Consider the following 23,597-nt stretch of genomic DNA (forward strand, 5'->3'; position numbering starts at 1 on the left):
TTTCCTGGCTCAGCCATATTTTGATAGTCAAGAACAGAATTTCACATAATGGGACTAGATTATTTCCAGGATTTTTAAAAATCCTATTCAGGTAGTTTTCATAATCATGACTTCCAAATAATAGCTCGAAATGGGCATAACTGACATCTTTGAATACATTCTCTTTGGTTCCCTTGAAGCCCCAACACTTTCTGTAGCCAATAGAAGTCCTAACTCCATGGTGGGTGTACCATTCAAAAGCCTTCCGCGTTAGATTTAGCATACATGGTTCAATGGTTCTTGCCAAACAGGGGCTGTTCAAGGTGAATAGATACACATTCCAGTCTTTAGAAACATCCTCAGATTCAAGGAGTTCTTGAGTTCGTTTGATGATAATATCTTCGCTGTGTTGTCCATTGTTATAATTGGGGTAGTAGGGTCCATACATGATGACCTCCTCTGGTTTCTCTAGAACCGCCCATGAATGCTGCTTATCCTCTGGTCCACATTCCTCTGTGATGTCATTATAAAATCCCACAAACTTCTTGTTGATGGAATCTTCGAGGAAAACATCATTGACATCATCTCCAGACCTGATATGATCTAAAACCCTGTTGACAGAGATCTGTGGGTCGGCCCAGGAATGTAGCCTGTTTAAAGATGATTTGCCATTGGATTTCAAGTCCTCGGTCTCTCCATTTAAATAAACGTCAGCCCCTCCCAGCTCCTCTCCAGCACCATCCAAATGAGACCATTTACGCTTCATTCTTTAAAAAAGGGGGGGGGGGAATTAGTCCAAAAAGCATTAAAGCAAGTCTTCTCCTGCTTGAGATGTGTAAAACATTGATGCGAGGAGCAAGATAGGTAAATACTGTATCATTATGTTTACATACAAAAGCTACATAAAAAAACAAGCTACATACAAGAAAAAGCTACACACAGAAAAAGCTACATATAGTACTGGAAAACATGGCAACTCCCAAATTTGAAGCGTTTGTATAAAGATTAGTACAATTCTTTAGTATAAACCCCAGTGAATAGGGCTGTGTGAGGCTGCTGTATACGGCCATAAGTATATTAAATGTACAGTCAAGTCAAAATAATGTCAAAGTAAACACTTATTCATCTGAATGGAATGTCAGGGGATACATCAGTGACATGTACAGTTGAAGTCGGAAGTTTAGAGAGAACGATTTATTTAAGCGTTTATGTCTTTCATCACATTCCCAGTGGGTCAGAAGTTCACATACACTCAATTAGTATTTGGTAGCATTGCCTTAAAATTGTTTAACTTCGGTCAAACGTTTCAGGTAGCCTTCCACAAGCTTCCCACAATAAGTTGGGTGAATTTTGTGTCACGCCCTGGCCTTAGTATTTTGTGTTTTCTTTATTATTTTGGTCAGGCCAGGGTGTGACATGGGTATTTATGTGGTGAGTTTTATCTAGGTTTTTTTTGTAGGTAATGGGATTGTAGTTAGTGAAGTAGTCTAGGAAAGTCTATGGTTGCCTGGAGTGGTTCTCAATCAGAAGCAGGTGTTTATCGTTGTCTCTGATTGGGAACCATATTTAGGCAGCCATATTCTTTGAGTGTTTTGTGGGTGATTGTTCCTGTCTCTGTGTTTGTTGCACCAGATAGGGCTGTTTCGGTTTTTTCCACGTTTATTGTTTTTGTATATTGTTCGTATTTTCATCTTTATTAAAGATGTTTATGAATAACCACGCTGCATTTTGGTCCTCCTCTCCTTCACCGGAAGAAAACCGTAACAGAATCACCCACCACAACAGGACCAAGCGGCGTGGTGACAGGCAGCGGCAGCAGGAGCAGCGAAGTCAAGACTATAGGACTTGGGAGGAAATAGACAGGCGGTCGACCCAGGGAGAGTGCCGGAGCCCGTCTGGGATTCGCTGGAGCAGTGCGAGGAGGGTTATAGGAGAATGGAGTTGGAGAGACTAACACGGTGGCGTGGATGGAAGCCCGAGAGTCAGCCCCGAAAATAAATTATTGGGGGGGGGGGGCAAACAGGGAGTATGGCGAAGCCAGGTAGGAGACCTGCGCCAACTTCCTGTGCTTACTGGGGGGCTAGAGAGACCGGGCAGGCACCGTGTAATGCTGTGGTGCGCACGGTGTCTCCAGTGCGGGTGCATAGCCCGGTGCGGTACATACCAGCTCCTCGTATCGGCCGGGCTAGAGTGGGCATCGAGCCAAGTGTCATGAAGCCGGCTCCACGCATCTGGTCTCCAGTGCGTCTCCTTGGGCCGGCTTACATGGCACCAGCCTTGCGCACGGTGTCCCCGGTTCGCCTGCATAGCCCAGTGCGGGCTATTCCACCTCGCCGCACTGGCAGGGCGACCGGGAGCATTCAACCAGGTAAGGTTGGGCAGGCTCTGTGCTCAAGAGCTCCAGTGCGCCTGCACGGTCCGGTCTATCCAGTACCACCTCCACGCACCAGCCCTCCGGTGGCAGCTCCCCGCACCAGGCTTCCTGTGCGTGTCCTTGGCCCAGTACCACCAGTGCCAGCACCACGCATCAGGCCTACAGTGCGCCTCGCCTGTCCAGCGCTGCCAGAGCCTTCCTCCTCTCCAGTGCTGCCGGAGCCTCCCGCCTGTCCAGCGCTGCCAGAGCCTTCCTCCTCTCCAGCGCTGCCGGAGTCTCCCGCCTGTCCAGCGCTGCCGGAGCCTTCCTCCTCGCCAGCGCTGCCGGAGTCTCCCGTCTGTCATGAGCCGCCAGAGTCTCCCGTCTGTCATGAGCCGCCAGAGTCTCCCGTCTGTCATGAGCCGCCAGAGTCTCCCGTCTGTCATGAGCCGCCAGAGTCTCCCGTCTGTCATGAGCCGCCAGAGTCTCCCGTCAGCATGGAGCAGCCAGAGTCTCCCGTCAGCCAGGATCCGCCAGAGTCACCAGTCAGCCAGGATCCGACAGAGTCGCCAGTCTGCCAGGATCCGCCAGTACCGCCAGTCTGCCAGGATCGGCCAGAGCCATCAACCTGCCTGAGCTTCCTCTCAGTCCTGAGCTACCCCTCAGTCTTGAGCTACCCCTCAGTCTTGAGCTACCCCTCAGTCTTGAGCTACCCCTCAGTCTTGAGCAACCCCTCAGTCTTGAGCTACCCCTCAGTCTTGAGCTACCCCTCAGTCCCGAGCTACCCCTCAGTCCCGAGCTACCCCTCAGTCCCGAGCTACCCCTCAGTCCCGAGCTGTCTCTCAGTCCGGAGCTGTCTCTCAGTCCGGAGCTGCCCCTCAGTCCAGTGGGGCCCTTGGTTAAGGTTAGTAGGCCAAGGTTGGCGGCGAGGGTCGCCAATTTAAGGATGCGAAGTAAGCGGACTAAGACTGTGTTGGAGTGGGGTCCACGTCCCGCGCCAGAGCCGCCACCGTGGACAGACACCCACCCAGACCCTCCCCTATGGGTTTAGGTGTGCGTCCGGGAGTCCGCACCTTTGGGGGGGGGGGGGGGGGGGGGGGGGGGGGGGGGGGAATATAGGACTCATTTTTACTGTGGATATAGATACTTTTGTACCAGTTTCCTCCAGCATCTTCACAAGGTCCTTTGTTGTTGTTCTGGGATTGATTTGCACATTTTGCACCAAAGTATGTTCATCTCTTGAAGACAGAGCGCGTCTCCTTCCTGAGCGGTATGATGGCTGCGTGGTCCCATGGTGTTTATACTTTCGTTCTATTGTTTGTACAGATGAACGTGGTACCTTCAGGTAATTGCTCCCAAGGATGAACCATTGTGGAGGTCTACAATTTTTTTTCTTCTGAGGTCCTGGCTGATTTCTTTTGATTTTCCCATGATGTCAAGCAAAGAGGCAGTGAGTTTGAAGGTAGGCCTTGAAATACATCCACAGGTACACCTCCAATTGACTCAAATGATGTCAATTAGCCTATCAGAAGCTTCTAAAGCCATGACATCATTTTCTGGAATTTTCCAAGCTGTTTAATAAAGGCACAGTAAACTTAGTGTATGTAAACTTCTCACCCACTGGAATTGTGATACAGTGAATTATAAGTGAAATAATCTGTCTGTAAACAATTGTTGGAAAAATGACTTGTGTCATGAACAAAGTAGATGTCCTAACTGACTTGCCAAAACTATAGTTTGTTAACAAGAAATTTGTGGAGTGGTTGAAAAACGAGTTTAAATGAGTTTTAATGACTCCAACCTAAGTGTATGTAAACTTCCGACTTCAACTGTTTCTCATGATAAGAACATGATTACTTGAAATAATGATATTATTATAAACGATTGTTACAAGAATAGTAAGTATTTCTTTACCTTCTGGGGAAAATCCGTTGTATTATTGACTTCTTGACTTCTTGCCTCAGGCAACTCAGAAAACACTGAAACCAATTTCAGTTTACTTGTGCTTCAGTTAGCTGATCAAATGTATTTGACTATAGTCCAGTATTTCAAGTATCTGTCGTCCAACACATGAGTCAGAGTAGACTTGTGTATTAGACACAGGCAGAGCCATGGATCGCTAAGAAGATCCTCCTTTGCTTGTCAAGGCTCCTTTATGAAAATTAGCCATATAATGTATAGCATGAGTCCATATTTATGCTCCTCCTTGTGTTGGCCTTAAATGCAAAGCAGTGATGAATTCCTTTTGCCAGCCAATCATTGTGTGTAGCCAATGCATAAACAGTAGTTCAGCAACAGTAAAAGGATCTCACGGATGGCTACTAGGCCCATATCCAGTCTGGCAAGTTCATCCATGGTTGTAAATACCTTCTTGACATGTACATGTAGCTTTTCGACACACAGTATCGGTTCATGCCTATAGGCCTCTTCTATTTTCTGGGATGCATCATACTCTTTCACCCTTGACTATTACTCAAATGATATCCTATTGTTATAGCCCTGGTTATGTTCATGTCAATACCTGTAAGGGAGTGTGGGAATTAAAGGAACAAATCTTTAGGAGGAGGAGTAATTACTGCTCATAATATCTCTATTACCCTTTTCGCCACTGCCGTTTGGGCTTGACACAAAATGTCTGTGTTGAATCCGTGCTCCAGGTGTGATTCTTGCCTCAGGTTTCATTCTAATTTAAACATGAAGTAGTTCCTCTGGGGCTCAGATCCCTGCAGATGGTAGGCCTACAATAGCTGTTTATAACTGGATTTGTTGCAGGTTTATTTCTGTTCCTGTTCTCTAAATGGAAAGTACAGACAGAGGATTGGATTGTATAGATAGCCTCCTCAAAAACAGCACGAGTAGTCAAAGAGCCTTTCTGAATGAAATGTTGGACAGGCTTAGCGCGGCACTGTCTTACTTAAATAATATTTCATGATCAGAACTGCCTGTGTGGACTGGGCTTAGGCGGGTACTTACCCACATTTCCACAGTGAAACAGAGAAAGAAAGAAACAGAGCGAGAGAGAGAGAAACACACACACAGAGAGAGAGAGAGCGGGAGAGTGAAAGAGAGAGAGAAACAGAGAGAGAAAGAGAAACAGAGAGAGAGAATGAGAGAAAAGGAGAGTTAGAGAGAAACAGAGAGAGAGGGAGAGGGAGAGAGGGGGGAAGAAATTTGGAGAGAGAGAGAAATAGAGAGTGAGAGAGAGATTTCTATTTATTTTTTATAATTACTTTTATTATCACTATTTCATATTACTATTATGCATTATTTTAATACAATGTATATCGTATACAGTGATGCTTTACTGACAAAACGTTTTGAATTTGAGAAAGAGAGAGCAAGAGAGAAGAAGAAGAAGAAGAAGAAGAAGAGAAAGAGAGGGGGAGGTGAGAGAGAGAGTGAGCCAAGGAGGGCCTACAGCAGCACCTAGATCTTCTGCACAGATGTCAGACCTGAGCCCTGACAGTAAATCTCAGTAAGACAAAAAATAATGGTGTTACAAAAAAGGTCTAGTTGCCAGGACCACAAATAAAAATTCCATCTAAACACTGTTGCCCTAGAGCAAAAAAAAACTATACATACCTCAGCCTCAACATCAGTGCCACAGCTAACTTCCACAGCAAATTGAGACAGCATGCAGAATTCTGCAAAAATATCCTCAATGTACTATTGTTATTTTTTTCTCACCTTTATTTAACCAGGTAGGCAAGTTGAGAACAAGTTCTCATTTACAATTGCGACCTGGCAATACAATGTAAAACACCAAATAATGCATGCAGAGCAAAACCCGCAAAGTCCCAGGACAGCAAAACAATTAAACCCAACCAAATCATGAGAAAACAAAAAGATAATTACTTGACACGTTGGAAAGAATTAACAAAAATAACAGCAAACAATAATGTTATTTGGCCCTAAACAGAGAGTACACAGTGGCATAAAAAATGTGGACACTGCCCACAAAATGAGGTGGAAACTGAGCTGCCAAATGTATGACCATATTAGAGACACATATTTCCCTCAGATTACACAGACCCACAAATAATTTGAAAACAAATCCAATTTTGATAAACTCACATATCTATTGGATGAAATACCACAGTGGGCAATCACAGCAACAAGACTTGTGACCTGTTGCCACAAGAAAAGGGCAACCAGTGAAGAACACCACCAGTGTAAATACTACCCATATTGAGGTTAATTTGTTTTTCCTTTTGTACTTGAACTATTTGCGCTGTCACAACTTCCGCCGAAGTCGGTCCCTCTCCTAGTTCAGGCTGCGTTCGGCGGTCGACGTCACCGGCCTTCTAGCCATCGCTGATCCACCTTTCATTTTCCATTGGTTTTGTCTTGTCTTCCTCACACCTGGTTTCAATTCCATCCAATACATGTTGTGTATTTAACCCTCTGTTTCCCCCATGTCCTTGTCCGGAATTGTTTCATGTAGTGCTTGTGTACGTTATGCTGGTGGATACCGGCTTTTGTTTGACCCATTCATTGATTGTTCTGTTTACAGTGTTTTTTATGTTTATGAAACGACACCGTTGTAAATCAGTTTTCGCTCTCCTGCACCTGACTTCTCTGCTGTCAGTACGCACTCCGTTACATGCGCATCATTACAACACTGTATATTATCAAGTTTCAGGAAAAGTTCCAGATGCAGACGGTGTCAAAGAAACAAACGTTTCTTACAATCACAGGGGGCAGGCAAAACGACAGGTCAAGTGCAGGCAGAAGTCAGTAATCAAGATCAGAGTCCGTAAGGTACAGAACGGCAAGCAGTCTCGGGGTCAGGGCAGGCAGAGGTTAATAATCCAGATCAGAGTCCGTAAAGTACAGAACGGCAGGCAAAACGACAGGTCAAGTGGAGGCAAAAGTCAGTAATCAAGATCAGAGTCCGTAAGGTACAGAACGGCAAGCAGTCTCGGGGTCAGGGCAGGCAGAGGTCAATAATCAAGATCAGAGTCCGAAAGGTACAGAACGGCAGGCAGTCTCGGGGTCAGGGCAGGCAGAGGTCAATAATCCAGATCAGAGTCTGAAAGGTACAGAACGGCAGGCAGTCTCGGGGTCAGGGCAGGCAGAGGTCAATAATCCAGATCAGAGTCTGAAAGGTACAGAACGGCAGGCAGTCTCGGGGTCAGGGCAGGCAGAGGTCAATAATCCAGGATGGGGTGAAAAGCTACAGAACGGCAGGCAGGCTCAGGTTCAAGGCAGGCAGAATGGTCAAAATGGGAAAGACGGGTGCCACCTGGAGGGGGGTGGAGACAAGCACAAAGACATGTGAAACAGTTCAGGGTGTGACATATATAGACATAATATGACATGTGGAATGCCTTCATTATTTTGATACTTGTGTGTGTGTGTAATATTTACTGTTCACTTTGTATTGTTTATTTCACTTTTGTTTATCAATTTCACTATCCTTGGCAATGTTAACATATCTTTCACATGCCAGTAAAGCCCCTTGAATTGAATTGAATCGAGAGAGGGAGAGAAGAAGAAGACGAGAGAAGAGAAGGGAGGAGAGAGAGACAGGGAGGGGGATTCAAGTCCTTCAGGTGAAAGGTATATTTCAGGTTGATCCACTAAATTGTAGTGAATCTGCTGGTGTAGCTCACTAATCTGTAGGCTATTTAGAAAAGCAGAGTTTAGCCAGTCCCCTGCCCCAGTTACAGGTTCAGTAGGCTTTACTGTACAAGTGTAAATCTGAAAACTTTTTTTCGTTTTCTGTTTTCTTCTAATGTAAAAATGTGCAACACATATACAGTATGCACAACTTCACAAGCATACACACAGGTCATGCCAGTCTACTGTATGAAAACTATCCCATTATACATACAAAAAGGGAATGTTGATAAATTCATTATAATAAATAAATTAGCCTAAAATGTAGGACATGGGCAGCTGTTGACTTGGTCTCAGAATAACAGAATATTTTTTGGTTATTAAAACGGGTGATGTACAGTGTGACATAACAACAGTATCTGTCACACTCCGTCCGGATGGTCTCTCGCGTTAAACAACGTATCATCCAATCAGATGCCTCAGTTTGGAGAAACACGGCCGGGGCGGGACGTCACACCAGCCGCTCTAGTCATCCACTGGTCGACGGGCACTGAGCCCATGATTTTCTGACCAATCACAGGCGTCATTCGATCTGACGACTTTTTTTCGGTAGAAAGGGGCCGGCTGCTCTATAGCTCAGCGGCTCAACGTTTGAATGGAGAAAATATTGGCAGGTTTTAAGCGCACTTGGGTGGAATAAGCACACGATACAAGAAAGCATCATCGGCGTACGTGTGGTCAAAAGATAAAACATGGATATCGTAAAATCGTTAGGACACCCGGAGGAAATATTCAACCTGTTCAAGTTTAAAATGGGGGGCTGTCGCACTGTGATGCCCAAGTTGGACTATGTGAGTAGCTATCTGCTCTAAACCCCCCGATTATTGCCTACCTGTAACCTAGGCTACGGCACGACTCGCTATTGTCGTTTCTTATACATTTTGGAATAGCATAGACCTACACAACATAATGTGCGCGCTAACAGTGCCAGTCTGTATCCATGCATCTCTTCAACATTGGCCCACTTGCATTTTCTACACAACAATGCTTCTGGCTGCATCAAATCCATAGACACATTCTACAGGAGCAATGGCACAGTAGTAACAGTAATAGGTTACCTAGTCAACTAACTACCTGAATGAACTAGAAGGGTAGCCTATTCTAACTCTATTTCTCACAGCAATGTTTGTATTGTGTAGGCCTAGAATAAATAATAGATGCGCAGTTCAGGCTAGAGAGAAGGATAACCATTGACTTAATGGCTGGGATTTGCGTTATATAATAGCCTTTGTGGGTTCATTCCGGGAGCAGATGCTGTGCGCATGTTTGTTTGACGGCGCAGGTAATGCCTGATTTCCGACACTTTAAACACCGCTTTGACCTGGAATGATGATAGTTGAATGTCCAAAATGACTCAAGTAAAAGTCACCCAGTAAAATAGTACTTGAGTAAAAATCTAAAAGTATTTGGTTTTAAATATACTTAAGTATCAAAAGTAAAAGTATGAATAATAAAAATTCCTTATATTAAGCAAACCAAAAAATATACGGATATCCAGGGTCACACTACAACACTCAAGACATAATTTACAAACAAAGCATTTGTGTTTCGTGAGTCTGCTAGATCAGAGGCAGTAGGGATGACAAGGGATGTTCTCTTGATATGTGTGCGAATTGGACCATTTTCTGTCAAATCAAATCAAATCATTTTCTGTCCTGCTAAGCATTCAAAATGTAACGAGTACTTTTGGGTTTCAGGGAAAATGTCCATAAAAAGTACAGCATTTTCTGTATTGAGGTAAAAGTTATACCCCCAAAAAACGTTATTTATTTTATCTAACCTTTATTTAACTAGGCAAGTCAGTTAAGAACACATTCTCATTGACAATGACGGCCTACCCCGGTCAAACCTAACCCGGACTTTAAAGTATTTTTACGTAAGTACTTTACACCACTGTGAATGTCCAGTAGGATTTCCCTTTATGATGGATGAATGACACTATCATACCGTTATAGGCAAATAGAGAGTATTTTATGACGAGAGCTAGCTTTGAAATAAGACACTTCAGGTGTCAATTAAAGGGGGGCGATGTTCTTGAATCAAGAGTCCAGTTACATGCGAAAATCTGAACGCGCGTGGTGGCTTCACCTGGTGCACAATGGTGTGCGTCTTGAGTTCAGAGCAGCCTGCCAGTCCACGATGGGCATAATGCAGGGATTATCAACTAGATTCGGCCGCTGGACGATTTTTTATTGAGTGGATGGTCAGGGTCCAGAACATAATTACAAATAATTAGCAAACTGCAAATTGACCGCAAGACGCCCAAACGGATATAATATTGAACTAAAACACAATCATTTCAAACCTTGCTTACATTTCTATATGATCACATACTGTTTATCTCTCCATTATGCGTGGGAATACGGCCAAATAAAACCAGGCCTGCGGGCCGCCAGTTGGAGACCACTGGCATAATATAACCACTTTGTTTTTGCTACTGTCTGCCACTAGATGACAGTACAGCCATCAGTCAGTCAGCTCAACATTTCCCCATATTCATGCGTTTTGCAATGTTGAGAAAATTGTTAGAGGAAATTGTAGGCAAGCAACTTCTTATGCGTCACTGGGTTGGCCAAATAAGCCTACCGATTGCAGAGAAACGCATAGACTTACACAATAAAACGTTTAGTTGTGTGAATAATGATGTGCATGATCATTATTTTGGGGAATTGATAGGTCTGTGTCCAATGTTTAGCAAACATGGCGTATAGTGTGTTACATGTTGTTCGGGGGGTACTGCTTACTCTTGCAGAAAACACTGCTGTGTTATGACTGAAGTGGGAGGGGCTCCGATGTCAAACTGCATCACAGCCTACTGCTGCGCTCAATGGGTGCGCCCGTGGACAAATTCTTCGAGGTATGTGGATGGATTTATTACTCTGGTCCGGAGACTGTATAGGCCGTGAGACTTGTTTAAAGATCACCGACTGACCCCGCCCTGCAAAGTCTATAACTTCCTAAAGTTTTCACCCCGCTACAGCGTAACACCCCATGTCCTCTGCTGAACTGCGCGCACGAATGAATACCACGGATATTAATAACTGGATAGCCAACAATGTTGTCTAAATTGCTCATGGAAGGCTGAGCGTCCATTTTCCTCATATGGCCGGAGCTTGCTGCAAGTGTCCGGTTTCTCTCACGGTGTTCAAGCGCTCTCTCTGCGTCACCCCGCGGAGCCCTGGACCCGCTTCACGGTCCCTTCTCTCCGGGGGACGGCTGGGCGAGAGGGGCGTGCAGGAGGGATGTTGGGCCGCCCGCCCCAGTGCTTTGCGGACAGTAGGCTCTTACCGACACCCCGTGTTTCTCTGTTTCTCTTGCCAGGAATCCATGAGTGAGAGCCTGCGGACATGCTACCTCTATCTGAACCAGACCAGTCGCAGTTTCGCCGCTGTTATCCAGGCGCTAGACGGAGAGTTACGGTAAGTTTGCATAACCTTGCCAACTTTGCTCTCCAACCATGCAGGTAAGGGGTGTGTCTCCAGCATGTCGAAGTAAACAAGGAACCATGACAGCTGAATGTCAGCACTTTGGCAAATACACGACAAGAATGTGATCGGCTATTGGAACTTGGGAGGATTTTAGGGTATTATTATTGACCCTGGAACAATGGTCAGTTTTGACCTTGAGTTCGCTTATTTACCCATTTTAAATCTGGAAAATAAACTGATTTTAATATGATAGAAAAGTAGTGTAAACTAGCCTACAAAGTGGCAAATGTATAGCCAAGTGCACACGCTGTAGGCAAGTTGTAGGGCACTACTGTAACTGAACTGATTTGCTTGCGGGGGAATTCAATGTAACTGCTTATAAATTATATTACAGCCAGCCATATTCCCCTGCTGCAGCACTGTGTCTATTTTATTCCCACCATTCAGTTTACAGAAGTGCTGGTTTTAAGTACACATTGTGTGTGTTTGTGCGTGTTCCTGATAGGTTGCTTACAGGTTTTTACAGCTGTCATTCAAATGGCATGACGTTTCCCTACACACAGGACCTACAGTAGCTAGTTCACACTTTGTTGAGACATGAGTCCCTGCAGTCAAATGAAGCTTCATACCATACTGTACATCACATGTCAGGTGTTACACATTAAAGTTCAATATTGGTGTCAGCCTTTGCCTGCTCACTCTGTAACCATTAGGTTTTCAGTGTGCCGGTCCTAACATTTCAACACAAATGAATCACTCGCATCTATTTGTATTGAAATCAATGGAACCACAACGATGAGAAACAATTCTGGGGCTCTTCCTGCAAACGTCTCTAGCCTTAATACCACACACGGATTGGAAAGTCAAATGGCCACTGTTGCTATTTAGAAATCGATGTGAGAATGATTTTCCGAGGTGAACTAGTAGGGAAAGTCTTAACCTGTTAAAGTGTTGTATTTCCTTCTGTAATCCTTTTTCTACTGGCTAACTTCGGCAAATCATATTCTCACATCAATTTCTAAATAGTGACAGGTTTTGGCACACATTTCTGTGATCGTGTGACCCTCAAATCTGTGTGGCATTGAGGCCCTAGATGTTTTTTTGTAGGAGCCCCCCCCCCCCCCACATTTTTCTTCCCACCGTGGTCTGGAAAATGACAGGCTCGTTCTAATGCTGCGTTCATAACCAAGTGGGAAGGGAGATGCATTCACATGTTTTGATCTCGTTGAGAAACGGCGATTGGCAAATGGCCAACAAACTGCATCAACTATAAATACAATTACAGCTATCATGCTCCTATTATAGTGTTCAAAAACCATATTAATAGATTGCCTTTTATAAATAATGTTTATTGTTGCATTGAACTGACAAAAGTGCTGTAATCGAGTTCATTTCCTTAGTAGATGACGTCAGAGGTCAGCATGTGGGAGAAGTCAAAGTTCAGGGATGATAGTTGAGTTTCCCACCAGTAATTACCAGTTGGAGTGGCATTGAAGTGGATTTTTCCCAGTTGTATGTTGTAAATTCGACCTTCCCAATTGGTTACCAACAGGCGCATATTACAAAAACCCTGGTACTAAAGCAAAGATATTGGTCTCTTTTAAGCAATCAATTTTGCGTAATTGTGATTACTATAAACATTTACACTATCATCACCAATCTGAGGTGAAAAGGATGTGTATTTCCTGTAAATATTGTGTGGTGAAAATGTTTGTCTGTGTAATGTAGTAACACGTTCTGTCCACCATAGGAAAATAATTCAACATGACAAACTCATTTAATATTTTAATTTAGGATGATAGTAAATTAAGCACAGTCATAGATTTTTACAATAATTACCTATATTTCTTACTACTTTAACCATAGAGCGAGTTTAAAAATACTCCTTAAACATAAATTGAATGGGCGCTCTAGACTAGAGCTTCGAATCAAATACATTTTTATTTGTCACATGCTCTGAATACAACAGGTAGAGAGGTAGAACGTACCATGAAATTCTTACTTACAAGCCCTTAACCAACAATGCAGTTAAGAAAATATTTACTAAATAAAATGTTTTAAAAAAGTAACACTAACAATAATGGGGTACTGGTAGCGAGTCAATGTGCAGGGCTACAGCTTAGTCGAGGTAATTGAGGTAATGTGTACATGTAGGTAGGGGTAAAGTGACTGCGTAGATAATAAACAGCGAGTAGCAGTGTAAAAACTAAAGGGGTGACTGTGCAGCAACCTGAACCTTTGACGTTCCCTAGTAAGAGGTGTCTCTGCAGCCTGTCCAAGTAAGGAACCATGGCAGCTGAATGGCAGCACTGTGGCACATGCAAGACAAAATTAGATATTGGAACTTGGAGGATTTTAGGTTATTTTTTATTATTGACCCTGGAACATATGATCAGTAATCAGTTTTGACCTTTAGTTCACTTCTTTACCTCTTTAGTGCTTAAGAACAAACATTTTGATATGACAGTAAAATAGCCTAAACTTCAAGTGACAAACATACAGTATGGACTGCAAGTGCACAAGCGCAGGCCTGCGGTAACTGAACTGATTTTTTAGCGGTGGAATTCAATGTAAACGGCTTCTATTGCAGCCAGTTGTACATTGTGTCTAATCCCACAGTTCAGTGTACAGAAGTGACACAGCTGGTTTTAAGAGCAAAGTGTGTTCTGGAAGGTTGATTACAGTTTTTTTTTTATTTTTTACATCATTCAAATGGCATGCAGTCTCCCTAAACAGATGACCGACAGTATTTAGTTCACACACGAGTCCCTGCAGTAAAATGTATTAAGCTTCATACCAAACATCACATGTCAAGTGTTACATTAAAGTCAAATATTGGTGTCTGTCAGCTCCTTCCTGAATACCCAGGGTTGGTGTCAGCCCTTGCCGGCTCACTCTGTAACAGTTAGGTTTTCAGTGAGCAGGTCCTAACCTTCTCAAATCAATGAATTCTTCCCCTGTCCCTTCTTTTTGTCCAGGCATGCGGTGTGTATCTTCTACCTGGTCCTACGTGCCCTTGACACGGTGGAAGATGATATGACCATCCCCCTGGAGAAGAAGGTGCCCATGCTGAATGACTTCCACACGTACCTTTACCAGGCCAACTGGTGCTTCACTGAGAGCCACGAGAAGGACAGGCGGGTCCTGGAGGACTTCCCCACGGTCAGTGGAACCGCTGGCACTACTGCGTACTATATATCAAATCAAATCAAATTTTATTTGTCACATACACATGGTTAGCAGATGTTAATGCGAGTGTAGCGAAATGCTTGTGCTTCTAGTTCCGACAATGCGGTAATAACCAACAAGTAATCTAACTAACAATTCCAAAACTACTGTCTTGTACACAGTGTAAGGGGATAAAGAATATGTACATAAGGATATATGAATGAGTGATGGTACAGAGCAGCATAGGCAAGATACAGTAGATGGTATCGAGTACAGTATATACATATGAGATGAGTATGTAAACAAAGTGGCATAGTTAAAGTGGCTAGTGATACATGTATTACATAAGGATACAGTCGATGATATAGAGTACAGTATATACGTATGCATATGAGATGAATAATGTAGGGTAAGTAACATTATATAAGGTAGCATTGTTTAAAGTGGCTAGTGATATATTTACATAATTTCCCTCAATTCCCATTATTAAAGTGGCTGGAGTTGAGTCAGTGTCAGTGTGTTGGCAGCAGCCACTCAATGTTAGTGGTGGCTGTTTAACAGTCTGATGGCCTTGTGATAGAAGCTGTTTTTCAGTCTCTCGGTCCCAGCTTTGATGCACCTGTACTGACCTCGCCTTCTGGATGATAGCGGGGTGAACAGGCAGTGGCTCGGGTGGTTGATGTCCTTGATGATCTTTATGGCCTTCCTGTGACATCGGGTGGTGTAGGTGTCCTGGAGGGCAGGTAGTTTGCCCCCGGTGATGCGTTGTGCAGACCTCACTACCCTCTGGAGAGCCTTACGGTTGAGGGCGGAGCAGTTGCCGTACCAGGCGGTGATACAGCCCGCCAGGATGCTCTCGATTGTGCATCTGTAGAAGTTTGTGAGTGCTTTTGGTGAAAAGCCAAATTTCTTCAGCCTCCTGAGGTTGAAGAGGCGCTGCTGCGCCTTCTTCACAATGCTTCACAATGCTGTCTGTGTGAGTGGACCAATTCAGTTAACCCTACATAAAGTGTAAAAATCTGTTGGTCTCTAAATCCGTCGAGAACTAGGAATATGTAAAAACTATCGCACGCTCGTCTGTGTGGTTGGCTTCTGACTCCTCACCCGCTAGTTACTTCAAACGGATTCAGTTAGATCTGCCCACTATAGTGTTGTCGGGTTAGAATATTATGTTGAGGCCCATTACTGTACACTTTGTCACCACCACATACATGTGGACACATCTGCTTCCATTTGAGGTATTTTACGTGGTTCTAAAAAGGGAGGAACAATACAATCATGAGGACCTATTACAAGATACTAAGATAAATACATGTGCAATTATATAGAAATCTACTAGCAACGTAGAGAGAATGTAAACATTACATTTTTTATATATATATATATAAATAAAAGGTAACCATTACAATATATACACTGCTCAAAAAAATCAAGGGAACACTAAAATAAAACATCCTAGATATGAATGAATGAAATATTCTTATTAAATACTTTTTTCTTTACCTATTTGAATGTGCTGAAAACAAAATTGCACAAAAATTATCAATGGAAATCAAATTTATCAACCCATGGAGGTCTGGATTTGGAGTCACACTCAAAATTAAACTGGAAAACCACACTACAGGCTGATACAACTTTGATGTAATGTCCTTAAAACAAGTCAAAATGAGGCTCAGTAGTGTGTGTGGCCTCCACGTTCCTGTATGACCTCCCTACAACGCCTGGGCATGCTCCTGATGAGGTGGCGGATGGTCTCCTGAGGGATCTCCTCCCAGACCTGGACTAAAGCATCCGCCAACTCCTGGACAGTCTGTGGTGCAATGTGGCATGGATGGAGCGAGACATGATGTCCCAGATGTGCTCAATTGGATTCAAGTCTGGGGAACGGGCGGGCCAGTCCATAGCATCAATGCCTTCCTCTTGCAGGAACTTCTGACACACTCCAGCCACATGAGGTCTAGCATTGTCTTGCATTAGGAGGAACCCAGGGCCAACCGCACCAGCATATGGTCTCACAAGGGGTCTGAGGATCTCATCTCGGTACCTAATGGCAGTCAGGCTACCTCTGGCGAGCACATGGAGGGCTGTGCGGCCCCCCAAAGAAATGCCACCCCACACCATGACTGACCCACCGCCAAACCGGTCATGCTGGAGGATGTTGCAGGCAGCAGAACGTTCTCCACGGCGTCTCCAGACTGTGACGTCTGTCACATGTGCTCAGTGTGAACCTGCTTTCATCTGTGAAGAGCACAGGGCGCCAGTGGCGAATTTGCCAATCTTGGTGTTCTCTGGCAAATGAAAAACGTCCTGCACGGTGTTGGGCTGTAAGCACAGCCCCCACCTGTGGACGTCGGGCCCTCATACCACCCTCATGGAGTCTGTTTCTGACCGTTTGAGCAGACACATGCACATTTGTGGCCTGCTGGAGGTCATTTTGCAGGGCTCTGGCAGTGCTCCTCCTGCTCCTCCTTGCACAAAGGCGGAGGTAGCGGTCCTGCTGCTGGGTTGTTGCCCTCCTACGGCCTCCTCCACGTCTCCTGATGTACTGGCCTGTCTCCTGGTAGGACCTCCAAGCTCTGGACACTACGTTGACAGACACAGCAAACCATCTTGCCACAGCTCGCATTGATGTGCCATCCTAGATGAGCTGCACTACCTGAGCCACTTGTGTGGGTTGTAGACTCTGTCTCATGCTACCACTAGAGTGAAAGCACCACCAGCATTCAAAAGTGACCAAAACATCAGCCAGGAAGCATAGGAACTGAGAAGTGGTCTGTGGTCACCACCACCAATTGCCTATAATTTCCACCTGTTGTCTATTCCATTTGCACAACAGCATGGGAAATGTATTGTCAATCAGTGTTGCTTCCTAAGTGGACAGTTTGATTTCAGAGAAGTGTGATTGACTTGGAGTTACATTGTGTTGTTTAAGTGTTCCCTTTATTTTTTTTGAGCAGTGTGTATGTATATATATATAACTGTATAACTAGGCAAGTCATTTAAGAACAAATTCTTATTTACAATGAAGACCTACCCTGGCCAAACCTGGACAACGCTGGGCCAATTGTGCGCTGCCCTATGGGACTCAACAGGGCATGGACTCTACAAGGTGTCTAGAGCGTTCCACAGGGATGCTGGCCCATGTTGACTCCAATCCTTCCCACAGTTATGTCAAGATGGCTGGATGTCCTTTGGGTGGTGGACCATTCTTGATACACATTCTTGGAACTGTTGAGTGTGAACCCCAGCAGCGTTGCAGACCTTGACACACTCAAACCGGTGTGGCTGACACCTACTACCATACTCCGTTCAAAGGCACTTAAATATTTTGTCTTGCCCATTATCCCTCTTAATGGCACACATACACAATCCATGTCTTAATTGTCTGAAGGCTCAAAAATCCTTCTTTAACCTGTCGCCTCCCCTTCATCTACACTGATTTAAAGTGAATTTAAGTAACATCACTAAGGGTTCATAGCTTTCGCCTGGATTCACCTGGTCAGTCTAAGTAATTGAAAGAGCAGTTGTTCTTAATGTGTTGTATAATCAGTGTATATTACACCCAATAGCATTTCCAACACTTACTTGTCAATGGATGGACAACACTTCAGTTAGGAACATCATGTGACAGTCTGTCAGCAACACAACTATTTGCTTCTTCTTTTGCAATGGAAAAACATGCACTAACTAGAGGTGAGCAGAGCTGTTTTCCTGCAGTGCATCGAAGCTCCCTGATTGGTTGGATGAACAGAGGTCTGAAGGGTGGTTGACAGGGCTACATGCCAGTCAGGTGGAATGAGCCTGCTTTTTTTTAACCCAAGGATTGCATAACACTGTCATGATAATGAAATATGTAGCAGACATCATACAATGGGTATCTGTCATCATGCTATGTGTGTATTTAAATTAATCTCTTTTCTGTTCAGATTTCCTTGGAGTTCAGGAACCTGGGTCAGGCATACCAGGATGTGATCTCGGACATCTGCCACCGCATGGGAGTTGGAATGGCTGAGTTTCTGGAGAAGAAAGTGGGCTCCATGAAGGAGTGGGACCAGGTACATGTCACCTTAATGTTAGGCAAGCATTATACACGTGTTAGACTAACAGCTTCACATTTGCTGGTTAATAGTAGAGCTGGGAATTGGCAGGGACTTCACGATACAATATTATTACGGTACGTAGGTGGTGATGCGATATGTATTGTAATTCGATACTGTGATTAATTGCGATGTTCCAAACATTGATCACCACATGTCTGCTGCAGAGACGAGGGAGCATTAGAAAACAAGTTTTGATCAGTCATGGAAATAAGTGCTAAAACCGATTTGCTCCCTATTTAAAAAGAAGATGGAGAACAATACTGGATACTGGAGTTTTGGTGCAGGTACAGCCAACAAGCGCAAAAATAATATTGTGATATTGTCAAAACGATAGGATACGATATATTGTCAAAAATAATGTCCTGATATGTAACTGTATAAAAATAACAAAAATCCTCCCCCCATCACTATAACCTAGTGGTAGCCTGACGCGTGTCACTATTACCTAGTGGTAGCCTGATGTGTGTCACTATAACCTAGTGGTAGCCTGATGTGTGTCACTATTACCTAGTGGTAGCCTGATGTGTGTCACTATTACCTAGTGGTAGCCTGACGCGTGTCACTATTACCTAGTGGTAGCCTGATGTGTGTCACTATAACCTAGTGGTAGCCTGACGCGTGTCACTATAACCTAGTGGTAGCCTGACGTGTGTCACTATTACCTAGTGGTAGCCTGATGTGTGTCACTATAACCTAGTGGTAGCCTGACGCGTGTCACTATAACCTAGTGGTAGCCTGACGTGTGTCACTATTACCTAGTGGTAGCCTGACGCGTGTCACTATTACCTAGTGGTAGCCTGATGTGTGTCACTATAACCTAGTGGTAGCCTGACGCGTGTCACTATTACCTAGTGGTAGCCTGATGTGTGTCACTATAACCTAGTGGTAGCCTGACGCGTGTCACTATTACCTAGTGGTAGCCTGATGTGTGTCACTATAACCTAGTGGTAGCCTGACGCGTGTCACTATTACCTAGTGGTAGCCTGATGTGTGTCACTATAACCTAGTGGTAGCCTGACGCGTGTCACTATTACCTAGTGGTAGCCTGATGTGTGTCACTATTACCTAGTGGTAGCCTGATGTGTGTCTATTACCTAGTGGTAGCCTGATGTGTGTCACTATTACCTAGTGGTAGCCTGACGCGTGTCACTATTACCTAGTGGTAGCCTGACGTGTGTCACTATTACCTAGTGGTAGCCTGACGCGTGTCACTATTACCTAGTGGTAGCCTGACGTGTGTCACTATTACCTAGTGGTAGCCTGACGCGTGTCACTATTACCTAGTGGTAGCCTGATGTGTGTCACTATAACCTAGTGGTAGCCTGACGCGTGTCACTATTACCTAGTGGTAGCCTGACGTGTGTCACTATAACCTAGTGGTAGCCTGACGTGTGTCACTATAACCTAGTGGTAGCCTGACGCGTGTCACTATTACCTAGTGGTAGCCTGATGTGTGTCACTATTACCTAGTGGTAGCCTGACGTGTGTCACTATTACCTAGTGGTAGCCTGACAGGTGTCACTATAACCTAGTGGTAGCCTGATGTGTGTCACTATAACCTAGTGGTAGCCTGACGCGTGTCACTATAACCTAGTGGTAGCCTGACGTGTGCCACTATAACCTAGTGGTAGCCTGACGTGTGTCACTATTACCTAGTGGTAGCCTGACGTGTGTCACTATAACCTAGTGGTAGCCTGACGTGTGTCACTATAACCTAGTGGTAGCCTGACGTGTGTCACTATAACCTAGTGGTAGCCTGACGTGTGTCACTATAACCTAGTGGTAGCCTGACGTGTGTCACTATAACCTAGTGGTAGCCTGACGTGTGTCACTATAACCTAGTGGTAGCCTGACGTGTGTCACTATAACCTAGTGGTAGCCTGACGCGTGTCACTATTACCTAGTGGTAGCCTGACGTGTGTCACTATAACCTAGTGGTAGCCTGACGTGTGTCACTATAACCTAGTGGTAGCCTGACGTGTGTCACTATAACCTAGTGGTAGCCTGACGTGTGTCACTATAACCTAGTGGTAGCCTGACGTGTGTCAAATGACAAAAGTCACTTAAACCCACTGATTTCTTCACTTCACACCAGTCTGTAATAGATTTTTGAGTGTTAAATACATGTGTATTAACATTACCCCCTGTGCAGTACTGTCACTATGTGGCAGGGCTGGTGGGTATAGGCCTGTCCCAGCTGTTCTCTGCCTCCCAGCTGGAGGACCCCGAGGTGGGCAAAGACACAGAGCTGGCCAACTCCATGGGCCTATTCCTCCAGAAGACCAACATCATCAGAGACTACCTGGAGGATATACAGGTGGCGAGGGCCTTCTGGCCACAAGAGGTAACTACACTGTGTTTGTGTGTGTGTGTGCACTGTATGTGTCATTAATGGGGTGTGTGTAGTTAATGTGTGTGTTGCATGTCCCTCTGTAGGCATGGAGTCAGTTTGCGTGTCGTCTGGAGGACCTGGCAGAGCCTGACCAGCTGACCTCAGCCCTGTCCTGTCTCAACCTGCTGGTGACAGACGCCCTGCGCCACGTCCCTGATGTCATCACCTATCTGGCACGCCTACGCAACCAGAGCGTCTTCAACTTCTGCGCCATACCACAGGTAAATGCTACCATTGAAATGTTACATTTCAAAGTACATTCCCACTGGAGAAAGCTGCTAATTGCATTTCCTTTCAACACATTTTCACGTTTCATTCCTGGTTGTTTGAGTCAGGATCCTCAGGAAGCATTTCATTTTGCTGTACTGTATGTCTCAATAATGTCCAGGTGATGGCGATAGCGACCCTCTCAGCCTGTTACAACAACCCTCAAGTATTCCAGGGCGTGGTGAAAATCAGGAAGGGTCAGGCCGTCACCCTCATGATGCAAGCCACCAACATGGGTGCTGTGCAAAGCATCATGGCCCAATACAGCCAGGAGGTGTGTGTATATTTGGGTGTGTCATGTATTCAATTGTGTTTGTTTGTGTTATTGTGCATCTGAGTGTGTGTTCTTACTTTGTTTGAGTTTTCTGATCTCTCTCGCTCTTTCTTTTTCTCTCTCTTTCTCCAGATGCTACAGAGGGTGTCCTTGACAGATCCATCCCGGGACAAAACCCTGTTTATCCTGGGTGTGATCCAGGAGAGGACTCTCTCCCAAGCCACCCTGGCCTCCCGGACTGCCCACCTCTCCCCCATGTACCTCTCCGCTGCCATGATCCTCGCCGCCCTCAGCTGGCAGTACCTAAGCACTACAGCCGGACAACCTCCCGGCACTGCTGACATGCAGGGCCATTGAGCCCACTCAACCCCCACTAACCCTCACCCTGCATGGGGTGCACGACTGAGATGCTCCCCTCTCTCCTGAGGCCTGGTTCTCCCTCTCCCCTGGAGGAATCTTACCCTCCCATTCACCTGTCCTGTTTAACTCACCTGTGATGGTCCGTAGAGGCCTGTACTATGGGAGTCACTGGTAGCAGGGTTGTCTTATTGTGTTTGATAGTGATTTGCAGTCTTACTTTCCGTAACATTCTTTTCTAACACATTGGTCATACTCACGTCAGATACACACGGCACCTGGCACATCTCTCATTTGTTTTTATGTTGATTTGAGTTATTTTGTAACCACAACCCTGGTTTTGTTTGTTACATGTTTTGAAAGGGAGAATTCCAATAGAGCTATAATGGATTGGTAATTTCACTTTTTTTTCAACATTCATTTGAAATGTGAATAGGATTTAGTAAAGTCTTGGACCCATCACACAAACCTAAAGCACACAGCTCACACACATACAGGACATTGCGATTAAGAAACATAAACTAAACCATTGTGCATTTCTTATAGTCGTTTTTTTTTGGGGGGGGGGGGGGGGGGGGGGGGGGTTTGTAATGTTATTTTCAATAGCAACTAATGACAACACAATGGTTCTGTTTGATGTGTTTTATAAGTGTCTGTATATCTCCATAGCAAGAACTAAGATGATTGTTTATGTACAGTATATGTATGTACAGTACATGTTGTCACATTCAATCATAGTAAACTGGACACATCTCAATAGTCTGAAGTTGCCTCCTCCCCTTGTATTCTCTACCTCAACTGCACTGATCTGAAAAGACGTAATAGCAAATATGAAACAATATGACAGAAGCCTAGCTTAGCTTTCATCTATATGTCTGTGTCTTTCTCATTGTGGACAAAGGAAAGGGGACAAGGAGCGGAAGCCACATTTGTCTTTTGAGACATGCCCAGTGTAAGATGATACAGAGACTGGTAAAAGCGGGACTGCAGCAGAGCACATAGTAGCAGGCTGCTAAGTGTCCTTAAGACAGAGCTTTGGTGAGTAGGAAGGCTACAATAGTGTGGTGTATCCTTGTACACAACCAAAGAAGACATGAATATTGCTATGTAATGTGATATTTTAATTTGTATATCATTGAAAAAAGAATAAAAGACAATAGTGTTTCTGAATATTTGTTTTCTTTTTTTTTTCTGCCTCATCAGTGTCCTTTGTAAGATAACCCAGTTTTTTTTGGACATTGACTTTGCTGACAAGACAATGGATGATAGTTTTATAGTTTACAGACAGTAAAATTGTACATTCATTAAAGATGAGTTCAAGTCATGCTAGTTCTGGGGTCCTGGGGGAAAACACTCAACCTGTTGTTGTCATTTATGTAAGACTATATTTTATTTCAAACATTTCAAAACTCAAATTGATTGGAAGGTGAATGTTTTTTTTCTTAGTTTTCTAACATTGGTTCAATGCAGACATAATTCCAGTGAGTATCTGATGCTCATTAACTTTGACTTAAATAAATTGTATCAATCCAAGGAAAACGTTTTACAGTTAAAATAATAAAAAATAATTCACCTTTATTTAACCAGGTGGGCCAGTTGAGAATAAGTTCTCATTTACAACTGTGACCTGGCCAGTAACTTTCAGGGCACTTGTTAT

The 23,597-nt window shown here is 44.3% G+C and overlaps 1 protein-coding gene across 2 annotated transcripts; it reads left to right on the top strand.

Annotated features, from left to right (window-relative positions):
* Positions 1 to 8,491: 8,491 nt before the first annotated feature.
* LOC139407209 (farnesyl-diphosphate farnesyltransferase 1) lies at positions 8,492 to 23,110 on the top strand. 2 transcript variants are annotated; one of them, XM_071150774.1, is made up of 8 exons: positions 8,492 to 8,745; positions 11,276 to 11,373; positions 14,361 to 14,544; positions 18,477 to 18,605; positions 20,803 to 20,994; positions 21,087 to 21,263; positions 21,431 to 21,583; positions 21,716 to 23,110. In XM_071150774.1, exons 1-8 carry the CDS (start codon positions 8,647 to 8,649, stop codon positions 21,938 to 21,940), a joined length of 1,257 nt encoding a protein of 418 aa, XP_071006875.1. In that variant the 5' UTR covers positions 8,492 to 8,646; the 3' UTR covers positions 21,941 to 23,110. The 2 variants fall into 2 exon arrangements, with proteins under 2 accessions (XP_071006875.1, XP_071006874.1); XM_071150773.1 differs by lacking the exon at positions 8,492 to 8,745 and having other exon boundaries at positions 10,762 to 11,373.
* Positions 23,111 to 23,597: the final 487 nt, after the last annotated feature.

Source organism: Oncorhynchus clarkii, chromosome 4, assembly GCF_045791955.1.
Source record: "Oncorhynchus clarkii lewisi isolate Uvic-CL-2024 chromosome 4, UVic_Ocla_1.0, whole genome shotgun sequence".
NCBI lineage: Eukaryota > Metazoa > Chordata > Actinopteri > Salmoniformes > Salmonidae > Oncorhynchus > Oncorhynchus clarkii.

Coding starts and splice junctions, on each gene's coding strand:
- LOC139407209 (XM_071150773.1), top strand. CDS start 11,057: ATGGCCGGAGCTTGCTGCAAGTGTCCGGTTTCTCTCACGGTGTTCAAG. Junction 14,545..18,476: donor TCCTGGAGGACTTCCCCACG/GTCAGTGGAACC, acceptor TTTTCTGTTCAG/ATTTCCTTGGAGTTCAGGAA. Junction 18,606..20,802: donor CCATGAAGGAGTGGGACCAG/GTACATGTCACC, acceptor CCCCCTGTGCAG/TACTGTCACTATGTGGCAGG.